At 31.5% G+C, this 12,801-nt stretch overlaps 1 protein-coding gene across 3 annotated transcripts; it reads left to right on the top strand.

Annotated features, from left to right (window-relative positions):
- Positions 1–360: 360 nt before the first annotated feature.
- Positions 361–4,330, top strand: LOC114752811 (glycine-rich RNA-binding protein 4, mitochondrial). 3 transcript variants are annotated; one of them, XM_028941516.1, is made up of 5 exons: positions 361–607; positions 1,732–1,800; positions 1,889–1,992; positions 2,560–2,720; positions 3,867–4,064. In XM_028941516.1, the coding sequence occupies exons 1-4, from the start codon at positions 460–462 to the stop codon at positions 2,695–2,697; spliced, it is 459 nt and encodes a 152-aa protein (XP_028797349.1). In that variant the 5' UTR covers positions 361–459; the 3' UTR covers positions 2,698–2,720; positions 3,867–4,064. The 3 variants fall into 3 exon arrangements, with proteins under 3 accessions (XP_028797349.1, XP_028797348.1, XP_028797347.1); XM_028941515.1 differs by lacking the exon at positions 3,867–4,064 and adding an exon at positions 4,099–4,330 and having other exon boundaries at positions 362–607; XM_028941514.1 differs by lacking the exon at positions 3,867–4,064 and having other exon boundaries at positions 362–607; positions 2,560–2,935.
- Positions 4,331–12,801: the final 8,471 nt, after the last annotated feature.

Here is a 12,801-nt window from a genome sequence, read left to right as displayed (position 1 = left end):
ACCAAATTGAAATTCAATCTGGCTCTTATATTAAGGACCGGAGGCAATATTATAAAATTAATAAATTTGATATTTTTCTTGCACTTTTAAATAGAATTAGATGCGTGATTCATTTAGAATTATTAATATTGTTGGCAAAAAAATTGGGAGTTTTTAATAAGTTTTGACAATTAGAATTATTAATATCATTGGCAAAAAAAAATTATTGCCTCTTATTCTATTTATAAGACCTTATTAATAGTTTATAAATGAGATTTTATAATTTAGATAAAAACCATTATAAATATTGAAAATTGGGAAAAACGGTACTTAAGACCGAAACTTCTTGATGATGATAATCCAAGTCAGTTAGAGGGAGCTCAAGTGGTTCCTGCTGTTTTCGGCTGCGCGAACTTGCGTAGTGACCGGTGAGACGCTCAGTCTCCGCCATGCTCGTCACTCTCTGAGTACCCAATCGCGATGTTTGCCACGACCGTGTTTCCCTCCGTCTACACCTTCCGGTTTGCCACCATAAGACCATCCGAATCCAGTTCAACCAATTCTTTTCCTCTGAAGCTCAGAGCATCGCTCAATGACTATCCGCTCGCAAGTAAAATTGTGGTTAAAAGTATGCGATGTTTCTTCATCTTATTATGCTTACCTCTTTTCTAATTCATTTATGCCCATCTCTGCTTTGGCTTTCATGGAACTATGTTGACTGAGTACTTGCCAGTTTGTACGATTGAAAACGGAGATTTTTTATTTTATTCGATCGTTCATAGAGTGTATCAAGTTTATGAGTATACATTTTTTTTCTTTTTGGTAGCGTATATAGGCTGCTGAATATGGGAGGGTTTTGTTTGGGAACTAAACAAGGAAATACCCAAATTGATGTAATCAATAAAATGATAAAAGTCGATCTGAGCTGACCTAATTGAAACCTTGTATGGGGATTTCCTTAGGGACGTGCACCTTAAACTATGTTGGAGTTGCAGCAAACAATCAATCAGAGGTTTATTGCTGACAGTGTCTCTGAAATTGTTGTCGACTGATTTGAGGTATTAGGATAGATAGATATATGCAATCGGTATCTTCATTCGCAAATATGTTGAAAACCTGCACTCAGTCCAAAGAAAGAATACTCAGCTTTAACTGGAAATAAATACATAAATACATATACTTGAGCTCTATTTTGTTTGATCATATGTTTCATGGTGGTTGCCATTTTTTTCTTTTTTGGAGATTACGATACGTGAATATATGGTTTTATTATGTGCCTTTTATATTTCAGCATATATTTTGGCCAAGAAAAAATATAGGAGAACCCATAGATTTCTAGAATGCAATAAGATATTATAAACTACCTATTGTTATCACATATATTTATACTTTGTTCCGTACAAAAATGAACCTCTTTCTCTCAATTACTGATTTAATCTGGATTTGACTGATGTGCTGGCTGACATCGACCTTCCGGAAGCATCTGCTTCTTCCTTACCATGCTGCCTCATAAACGACCATATCTAGTGCAAGAAATTGTTTTTGACTAAAATATCCACCTCTTCTCTGGCTGCATTGCAAGATATATTCATCACCTGAAACATCAATTGATACAATTATGTTGAAATTAGAAATTAGTTTTATTAATTTTCCGCCTCTTTTTCTGATGGATTACTGGGCGGACATTCTTCTATAGTCCTTCAGTATTAGTATTCTGTTCATACAATCGTACTAATATATTTTTTGTGCCAGATTTACCATATTCTACTGGTGAGACTATTCTCAAGAAGGAATTTTCAAACTTTGGTGAGATAGCTGAAGGTAGTCTTGAGTTTTGATACCACACTACCAATTTTCAGTACTTTTAACGTGCATCTCTTGAGTCATGCTATTTACGTTTTTTTGGCAGTTAAAGTTGTTAAAGATACCACCAAAAAATCTAAGGGATATGCATTTATTCAGTACACTTGTCAAGATGATGCAATGCTTGCACTAGAAAACATGGATCAAAAGGTTCAATTTTCTTACTATTCTTCCTTCTTTTATCTTATTAAATCTTGAAAACTTGGTATGCATATATTCTCTTGAGAATATTGTCAATTAACCTTCTTTTTTTTTTTCTGTTTTTAATTCTTAAAATCCATTTTACTTCACCAATTTTTCATGATGATTTGAACCTCTGAAATACTCTATTTAAGCAACGACTAATGAGGTTCACTATGCATATCCAATCAGTGAACGGAAGGGACATATGCAGAATCAATGCTTACTACAAGAAGAAAAAACGTGAGAAAGAAAAGGGGTTGTCTATTTTTCAAGACAGTAGAGGCTCTTCTAATTCAAATGACTCTCTTGCTTGCCTTTTATTGCTTCCTCCCACCAATACGTATAATGGCTACCTTTAACTTAATTTTCTGACTTTCACTTCTCTTGTAATGTTGTATAAAAATGCCCAAGTCATCTTACGAAGCGCTGAAAACTCTATCAATCCCATTTTCTGTTCTCACTGATTGTGAAAGTAAGAAACAGAGGAAAAGGAATCAAACAAGCTCTCATATGTTCTGGCCTTTATCTCTATAGGCATTTGATGGTCGGAAAATATATGTAGAAATTGCAAAACCTGGGAAGGATGCTTTTCGTGGCCACCCAAAGACCTCAGGGCCCCCTAAGAAGTGGCATCAGCCAGATCAAGAGGAAGTGGTGGATTGCTGGTACTGATCAAAAGTTGAAATGATGCAAGAGTAAGTTATGAAACCACTACTTGATTAGTTGTTATGATTATACTAACTACTTAGAGGTAGCGACTCTAAAAACTTGTTTTTATGTAATCGAGAATGATCTATCTTGATTCAAAAGGTTATTGTATGCATTAGATACCATTGATATTCATAGGTAAATATCCTTGTGCTTGATAGATTATTCAATAACACGTACGCAATCTCAAATCTATTAATAATGTTGGGGCTATGAAGTTAACATATTGATTGGCTTAAAAAAGTGAGAACCAGATTCTGATCTAATTTGTCGTCAGTTCATTTTTTCCCACCTGCATTGACGCTCTTTAGTAAAGAAAATCAATCAAGTGAAGTGATTTTTAAGATGGATTATACAAGAAGAAACAAAAAGGTGTAAATAGCATACTTCACAGTCAAGAGTTTACTAATGGCACTCATAACTAGCGAATGCCAGTAAACCATGAGCCCGTTCAGTATGCAAAATAGAGTGAAATGAAATAGAAGTGACTTTATGAATGAAAAACCTCACTCGTGCTTTTGATTAAAAATATGTGATAGAAAACTATAGTTGGTGTTAAGTAATGATAATACAAATGTAGGATGTTTTATATGCCTTGATTTTTGTGCTGGGATTGGTTTTACCAAGCTTAACTTTGTGTTTACATATCAGATTATAGAGCGAAGCCAGAACTACTCAGGTTCGATCTTCCCCATGAATATGCTCTGAACATCTATTAATAAACATAGGAAACACTAATCATGAGGTATACTTTAATTAGACTTAGCTTCTATTGATATAATAATGTCCTCTTCCTAATGCAACATCTAACGCTACACTTCAAAATTTGTCGTCGCATTCTGAACATAATCTAACTTAAGGATACCAAAAACAGGAGAGAAGTATATATTTTAGTTACTTAATTTCAGGTTCCCATTCATACAATGCCATATGGATTTTATTGACACGTGCTCATTCATCATATAAAATGCAAAGTTTTTACAATATCCTTAAATATCTTTTCTATTCACTGTCTCCGGCATCGGTAATCTGAAGCAAGCCCCAACTTTGCTTGCTCTCTGAGAGGCTCTTCCTTTTATCATTTCTTCTCCGAGAGGCTACGCTTCTATGATGCCTCTCCTCTTCCACCGCAGTCTTGTGTCCATCAGAAAATCGTCACCTTCTCAAATTCTCCTCAGTTTCTTGTATATGGATTTCATTCTAATAGGGAAAAGATTCCAGAAAGGTGTTTTGCCACACTTAGTTTATTTATTTTTACTAGAATTCTGATCGATCATTCTGAATCTTGTATATTTAAACTTTCTGAGGTTCAACGAAATTGATTACTATATATGTGTGTGTTTGTTTGGATGTGAACTTTGCTAGGGAGACTATGACCTGTTCATATGCTCCTTGAGGGTGTTTGATACTGCGGTTGGGTCCAACTTCAAGCTGTGTTCTTTTGCAAAAGAAATCACTCAGACAGGGAGGCTGAAAAGATATGGAATACATGCTGGGTCATGGAAAGGTTTGGCAGAGTTATTTGAATGAGTGATGATGTGTCAGAAAAAATACACTTGGCAGTATTTGATTGGGAAAACTTTGACATTAAGTACAACAGAGGAAGTACCCAAGTTCCCCCAGGAAAGGATGCAAACTAGTTGAGACGAAAATTAAACGTTAGAATTATAACTTGTGAGTAATTATGTACTTTTAGATACACATCAATGATATCAATGGGAATGGAGGATGGCATGGTCCTATAAATTTATGGGCATATTTTTGCTAATGTTACGCATATTTCATGAACGAGCCACTTGCATTAGGCATACTAGAGATAGAGATCACAAGATCTAACCAAACAATAGTAGACACTTATAGGACAATGAGGGAGTGCTTAAAGTTAAGGACTTCGCACCCAAACAATGCACGTGGTTGGCAATCTAAGGATGAGGTTTGCAACCCTTGAAAGATAAAACACTTCTAACATATTTATATTATACAACACAAATTATTTTTAAAAAAAAGTAAATTAAACACCCGCTAAATTATAATCACTTATTTGTTTCTTTGAATATAAGTGGTAGACAAATCTCACGTAATTAGATCTCTTATCTCAATAATTATATTAGTCACTTGAATTCAAGGCCTCAAATAGAATTGCTATACACTTTCTTGCAACCTTTATCATAAAAAAGCTTCAACCCATCAAGAACATACCCATTAGTTTCACAATTGTGCTTTTGGCATATCCTGTTTGCTTGGTAAAGCCTTAATCTTGTTTTTATTTTTTATCACAAATAAGATCCTCATAGGAGGTTTCCCCTTCTTTAATTCATAAATCCGTCTTTGCAGCGTCGAATTCAATCCAGTTGTAGTGGGATCCAACAATATAATACATACTGAGTTTTATTAGCTTACAAAATGGCATCTCTGAATCATCAAAATATTATTTTTATTCTCACTTAACTAATTTTGAAATTAGGAGCAAAAAGTAAATAGTCAATATAGATGTGTTTTGGGTTAAAGTATCGACAAGTTTGGATTTTGAAGAGGACAACACGAAACAGAAACAAAGAGATCGAAGTTATCCGCACCTCTGGGAAAGCACTGAAATGGGGATGAGTTGGAATATAAGAGATGACCGGCATATTAAACTCTAGAATGGCATACTACTTTGAGGAAGTTACCGGAAAGATTTGATGTTCTCCCTCCTATCCTTAATATTAAAAACTAATTAACTAATTTAAATAGATTAAGAATACTAATTAACTTAGTTAATATAATTTTTTTTCTAAAATATTTTAAGCATCTTGCTTAATTCTCTTCCGTCCTCTCTTACTCGATTATTGGTGAAAGAATATCAATAGGATTAATTTGAAAAAAAAAATTTGATAAACATATGAATAAGTCTCGTATATAGGATCAACATTAATTTTCTAATGAACTCATATATTAAGGATCGGACAAGTATAAGGACAATAAGTAACAAAAGAAGAATTGTTAGTCATTCTGTTTATTGTATTGATTCCTAAGTCATGCGTATGAATAGTACACTGCATTCTCAAGTGCGGCTGCAGAATTAAAATCGCAAGACATAAAAGTAGAAGAGTAACCAGCAGAATAGCAGAGGAAAATGACGTATAGTAGGAAACAATCAGCCAAAACCTATTTTCCCGTACTACTAACTATTCCCAATTAAATAACCGAAGCCTCCAACTGGTTTACGTGCTCTGCTGCTAGGTCTCAGTGGAGGTGAGTTTTGCTCATTCTCATGCTCTTCATGATTTTGCGCATCAATGCAATAGGGAGACAGGTGTCTTGAACGCAGTGCGGCAAGGCTCATAATGCCTCTTCTAGCCTCAGGCTTCAGTTTCTTTCGCATGGCTTTACAATCTTTGTCAATATTTATAAACACTTTGTGCATTACCCTTCATAGTAAGAATGACTTCTACCTACTTGGACACCTAGTCTGGTGCCAACAGAATGCAGGTAAGACGGCAAAACGAAAGAAAAGTACCCATAAAATCCATATTCCAAACGCCAAATAGTTCACATAATATTATGAGTTGCTCTTTTGTTCTCTTTTTCCAACAAACCTGACAACTAATCATGGCATAACTCTCGGTTCCCTCCAATAAAAATGTCAACATTCTTCTTACCATTTCTTTCTTAGATCATGTATGCGAACATCCAATTTCATTCGGACCAGAAGAAATATTAAATATAAATGAAACAAATAAAACAAATATAGGAATAATAAAAGATTAATATCCTCCTTGATTTTTTTTAGAAGCTAAGTTTGAGAAATCCATCATGTGACAAATCAAAAAAAATTAAATAAGAACATCCTTTTTACAATAAATGACAATAAAATAAAAGATAAAAATTAAAAATCAATTGACCTCCAAATTGAGGAATACGGGACAAAGTCTGTAAAAAAGAGAATAAGAAAATTGAAAAATCAAAAGCAAAATTCCTTATTTAAGATTATTAACTTCTCAATTTAAAAATATCTTTTGGGATCATAATTGTGAAAATTAAAAAAAAATTAAAATAAAAAATCATGATGTGATGATGATTTGGTGTTTAAATAGGAAATTATATTATGGTCATAATTGAGAAAAATTAAAAAACAAAATTTAAAAAAAATTACAAAACCCTGAGTTGAGCCTATAAATAGAAGAGTAAGGATTGGAGGAGGACACTCAAAATTTTTCGGTGAAAAAAGGAGGTAAGATAGAGAGCTTTTCTATCATTTCATGACAATAACTTAGATTGAGGAAAGAGAGATGAGTAGGGAAAGTCCATTGTTCATCTTTTTCTTTCTTCTACCCAAAGACAGCCTATGCTCTTATAGTTATTATCACATTTATGAGCTTAAACATTGATGGCTAGAGAGTTAGATCAAATATGATTTGAGTTAACTCTCACTACTCTCCTTCTCTTTGATTTGTTTGAAATACGTCTTTATCTATTATCCCCATATGTACTCCCTTTGATACTTACTTTTTCCTTTTTTTATTTCATTTTTTTATTTTATTTTTGTCCATGTCATTTTGCTAATATGTGTATATAGTTTTTTTTATTATTAGCTTATTATATAATGTCTTCTCTATTTTTTTAGCCAATTGATAAGTGGAGTATTAAGTACGAATTTTCATTCCTATCTATTACTGTGTTTAACTTGAATTTCATAATAAAGTATTTTTGGGTATTTTTTCTCTCTATTTTTTAAAGCGCTTCTTTTTTTAAATCTGCACCGTGTGAGATTTTTAAAACATCCACAGGTATCTAGATTCATTGGTAAACCGTGTGATACTATGAGAGCCTTTACAGGAATACCAATATGGTTATACAAATTTTCTTTTTGAAATAAAAAGAGAAAAAATAATTTTAGCCCCATGTTTATAAATAAATAATAAAATAAAAAATTCTTTTTTAAATATGTCTATATATAATCTCACAATATTTTTCAAAGCCATGTGAGGTTTTTAGAACCTCCATAGGCCCAAATAATTATTCTCCCCTGTAATGTATGTGAATCTTCGCAGGTAGGATAATCCAAAATTTCTTTCAAAAAAATATTTTCTAAATAAAAATACAAAATTTTCCTCCTATATATATTAAAAAATACCAACCTACAAGAAAATATTTTTTTATTGAATAAATATTTTCTAAAAAATACCAACCAAGTAACACATATTTTTACTCCTGAATTATGAAATTTTGATCTCTCTGAAAGATACGTAGACCCTAAGTTTTTATCCTAGGTCTAGTCCACCTTTGTAAACAATTTGTTTTTTTTCTTTTTGTAAATAAAATGTTTTCTTTGTTGCCATCTTTATTTTTTTTAGGGTAATTAAAACATAATAAAAAGGTTATATCAATTTTGAGTAGTTGACTTAGGGTAACTATTCTCTTAAACGGGTATTGTGGGGTGCCTAACACCTTCTCCACATATAATCAACTCTCGAACCCTATCTGATTTTTGTAGACCACTTTTTTTTTAAGGTTTTCAAAATTAACATTTTAAAATTTTGGTGGCGACTCTTCTTTTTTTCCTTTTTACGGGGATGACCAAAAATAGGTCACGACAGTTTGGCGACTTCACTTGGAAGATTTGAGAGTCAAGCCCATTTATATTGATTATTTAAAATAATATGGCCTTAATTATATTTTATTACCTTTCTTTTATTTGTTTATTTATTCTTTATCTATTTCTTGTATTTATATATTATTTGTTTTCCATTTTTGTGTTTCTCATTTGTTTTTATTTACTTTTTGTTTATTTATTCTGTGATCTGATTAGCGGATGAGGGACCTGGGTTTGTGAGCAACTTAATAAGCGGAAGTTTCTAATGGTTTCCGTGTGGGGTTTTCAGAATCCTTGAAGGTTACTATGAAGACTTCATCTTAGTTATTAGCTATTTAACGGAGTTAGTTCCTATGAAGCTTTTGAGTTCTCTATGGGTCAACTTCATTAAATAAGGTCTTCATGTTTATGATGAGGGCAGCTAGGAGATCTTTGCTTGTGAGGATTAAAACAATTCTAAAATCAATGCACATACTAAAGAAAACTTAATGACCCACTCAATTAGTTAGTACGTTCCCTTCTTAAAATAAATCTCTAGCCTAGGATTCTTCCTAAAATAGAATCATAAAAGACATATTTTCTTTTCTTTTAATGCATCGTCATTATTCATATATAATTAATGTAGCCCTAAAATTCGGATGCGACACTGTATCTAAATTGGTTCTTCTCATTTTGGGTATTATCCAAAAAAAATCATATTTTTTTATTTTTGATTGTTCTCCTGATTCCACAAAATCATTCTCCTAAAGTTGGTCTTTTATAAAATTTGAATGTAATAACAATACAATATAATTCATATGGTATCAGAACTGATCGAATTTTTAGTTAACTTTACAATTACTTATTAAAAAGTAGAGAAACTCTGATACTACATACTAAGAAGTGCAAGATAATTAGAAAGAAGCAATTAGGTAACGAGATTTTTATTTATTTATCAAAGAAATGGTTAGCATGAATTGTCATAATTGTGCTTATACTATTTCCCTTTTTTTTTTTGAAAAATTGTGATTGTTATTAACAATAAGTGGCTATGTTTAAAAAAATATTTTAAGAAATTATAATCTTATCCCATTAATTTTTGTGTAGATTAGTTGAGTCGTGATTTTGTTTATTTATTTAAAATTGTGTAAGTACTAAACAAATACGAAAAATAATTAGATTATAAAATTTTGTATTTAGAGGACAATTGATATGTATTGATGATTATGAGATTCAAAACTATATTATAAATGTTTGTTTGTATAAAGTTTCATTTCTTGCATATCATTTTGCTCCTTGAAATTTATCCTTGTAGAATAGCAATATAATATAGTGTTAGTGATTCACATGATATCAAAACTAGTCAAATTCTTAGTTTTAATACCATTTGTTAAGAAGCAAGAAAGATCTGATACCACTTCCAAAAAAAAAAAACAAAACAAAACAAATTAAAGAAGAAAAATTCATATCTATGTTTGCAATCATCAATAAGCAAAACTTCAATAATTTTAATAAAATTTAATTAAGCAATAATTTGTTAATTTAAAAATCTGGCAGAATTTCCACTAAAATCATAAATCCCAAAATTACAATATTTAATGAAAAAAATCTCATGTAAATACTATCAAAATTCTAAAATTCCAAATCAGTGACTTCAATTCTACAAATACTAAATTAAACTCCAGGTATTAAATTCGGATATGAGAATGTTGTTAAATTACCATCTTGACCCTCTCTTCTTATGTTGCTAACACTCTCTTTCACCTCACATTTTCACTGGTCTCCTCTATATCATTCCAAGCATAGGTATTGCATTAAATATTAGTAACTACCTTATTACAATTCAATTTCTAATATTTCCTCCATCACGATTAAGCCTGACTGCACAAATAATTTCAAGAGTAGTAGGCAACCATCCTGATGGGATTATTACTGCCATTATCATCTTCCACATCATCGTTGTTCTTTGCGACCTTCCCACTAGCTTCTTTGTTGTTCCTAAACCATGCCATCTCTTCTATGTGGTACCCATGTCGTCATCGACGCTCTTGGCAGATTGCTCATGAGGACCATCGTAGCGCTTCGAGTAGACATGCAAGATATGGTTGCGGGAGACAAGGTGGTCCATAGAGAGGATGCTTTTGTGTTGTGGAGTAGTGCTAAGCGTGGAAGAGCTCAGAATCTAATACCTTGTTTAGATTTATAAAAAAAAGAGGAGAAGGGAGGGGAAAAGTTTTAATATTACCTTATTTGGTTCATTAGAGGAGAGGAAAAAATATTTTGACATAGACAATTTTGCCCTTATTTTATTTAAACTTATTTTTTAAAATTTTATAGAATGTTTAATAAAATAGAATTGTAAATAACATTTAATATATTGAGCAATACTTATAGTAAAATTCTAATATACTCTAAAGGGTGAAGTATTATTGAAAAGAATACTAAAGTAATATTCAGCCACAGCTTGTATTGTATCCCTTTTGAATAAAATATTTGGGCACACAAAGGAGAAAGCAATGTCTAGAGACAAGAAAAAAATGATTTAGGGTAGTATGGGGATATTAAAAATAAATATGGGTATAATTGTCACAATATAACAAAATATTGTCATTTCCCTCCAAATCCTCCGATCCCAATTTTGGAGGGGAGGGGAGGGGAATTTTTCCTCCCTTCCTAAAATTTGTGTGTTGCCAAATAAGAAAAAATGATTAAAATCCTTCTTCCTCCCTCCCCTCCTCTCCAAATCCCTCATACCAAACACACCCTAAAGCGTAATAAAGTTTTTGATACCCAAAGACTATTCATCCTCTCCCTCCAAGTCAATGAACACAACTCAAATATAATGGTCTAACACATGCGATTTGGAGAAGTACAATTTCAGGTTTTGGGAACGTGCAAGTGAGAATATTCAAATTTAAATTGAATTCTCTGAAAAGGAATGAACCCAATTACTCTACGTTACTATAGTTTAGATTGATGTACCAAATTCAATTTTGTTGGGAACATTGGCAACTTGTCTGAATAGATTAACAATACTTTTATTGACAATAAATAATCAGAAAAATTCATTATTATTTTGTTAGGCATGTTGATAATTTTTTCAAATAGATTAATAACACTTTTATATGTATTAACAACGAGTAATCGAAAAAATTCATTATAACTTTATTAGATGCATTGACAATTCTTTTAAACAGATTGACAACAAGTGGTGTTAAGCTTTTTATCATCTTGGCGCTGAGCTATTTTTCCGCAGGACCTAAACGATTTATTTGATATTATGGATGACAACAGGTAATCATGAAAATTCATTATAAGGCAAACCAATTAGCGAATTTAGGCAAATTACATGCTGCCAATTGATTAGGGTCGTTGACAATTCTTACAAATAAACTGAGAACAATTTCATAGATATATATATATATATATATTAACAATAAGTAATCAATATGATTCATTACAAGGCAAACTAATTGGAAAACTTAGGCAAATCACATGTTGCCCTTTTGTTAAGCCTGTAGACAACTCTTTTATACCGATTGATAATTCCTTTATATAAATAAACTATACTAACTTGCTTTCTGCATTGTCTTTCTTTTTGTCAATTTATCAATGACAAACTTGTCTTTTATCAACATTTAGAAATACCAAATCAATACTCCTATTTTGATATGGGTTTTTACTTTTCACTAATTAACCCCTACCTGAGATTTTATATTTAAGGGTATTTTTCTGTTTTTTTTTCTCATATTTAGTCAAGAAAATTTGTATATAGATCTTTTCTAAATATCTTCTTGTTGGATTGGACGATCAATGGCCTGTTGGTAGAAAGCATGTACCAGCTTCTATTCTGCAATTTTTTGCTGGATATAAATGCTTAATATACTAATTAGGTGTTCACTCTTTGTTCCCAAAATACTATGGCGATTTCTTTTGAATCCGGACCACATCTTTTATTTGAAAAATCAAGCTCTTTTTATTTCATTTATATGAAAATTTTATTAATATACAAAAAATATACGAAAACGTGATATAGGAGGTTATTTCTCTAATATGTCCAATTGGGGAGTTGGTTTTTATTCTAAATGGAAGACTTTTATCCTACATTAATCATTTTTTACTAAACTATTCCTATTGAGCAGGTATTTAATAATGCAATCATATATCCTATGAAGTGAGCAATGCTTGCTACAGTAGAGAATTTAACTGATGCCACATATAGAAAAATTATACTATTTTCTAATAAATAATTTAGAACATGGGAGAATTACAATGAGGTCCCAAGCAAAGAAAACAATTGAAAAACAAGTCTCAAATATTGCCATTCTCATTATAGAACCTGTTATTATAGTCTATTGAGGTTGCTATTGAGACCTTTTAGTAATTATTTCTTTTCTGTGGGATTTGATTGTAATTCCTCTTTAGAAAATTTCAAAAAAAAAAAAAAAAGAAAATTCTCATGCAGGTATTCATTCAAAGTGGTAGGATTTTTTCTTCTAACATAATATTTCAAT

This window comes from Neltuma alba, unplaced genomic scaffold, assembly GCF_004799145.2.
Source record: "Neltuma alba isolate B1F8T4 unplaced genomic scaffold, ASM479914v2 tig00007566_pilon, whole genome shotgun sequence".
In the NCBI taxonomy this organism is placed as follows: domain Eukaryota; kingdom Viridiplantae; phylum Streptophyta; class Magnoliopsida; order Fabales; family Fabaceae; genus Neltuma; species Neltuma alba.
The sequence above is the reverse complement of the archived record's forward strand: the minus strand, read 5'-3'. Positions and strand labels throughout refer to the sequence as shown.

Excerpts from the sequence above, each read along its gene's own strand:
- LOC114752811 (XM_028941515.1), top strand. The coding sequence starts at position 460 with ATGTTTGCCACGACCGTGTTTCCCTCCGTCTACACCTTCCGGTTTGCC. Across the intron at positions 1,801-1,888 it reads CTTTGGTGAGATAGCTGAAG|TTAAAGTTGTTAAAGATACC; the intron begins GTAGTCTTGAGT and ends TTTTTTTGGCAG. Across the intron at positions 1,993-2,559 it reads TAGAAAACATGGATCAAAAG|GCATTTGATGGTCGGAAAAT; the intron begins GTTCAATTTTCT and ends TTATCTCTATAG.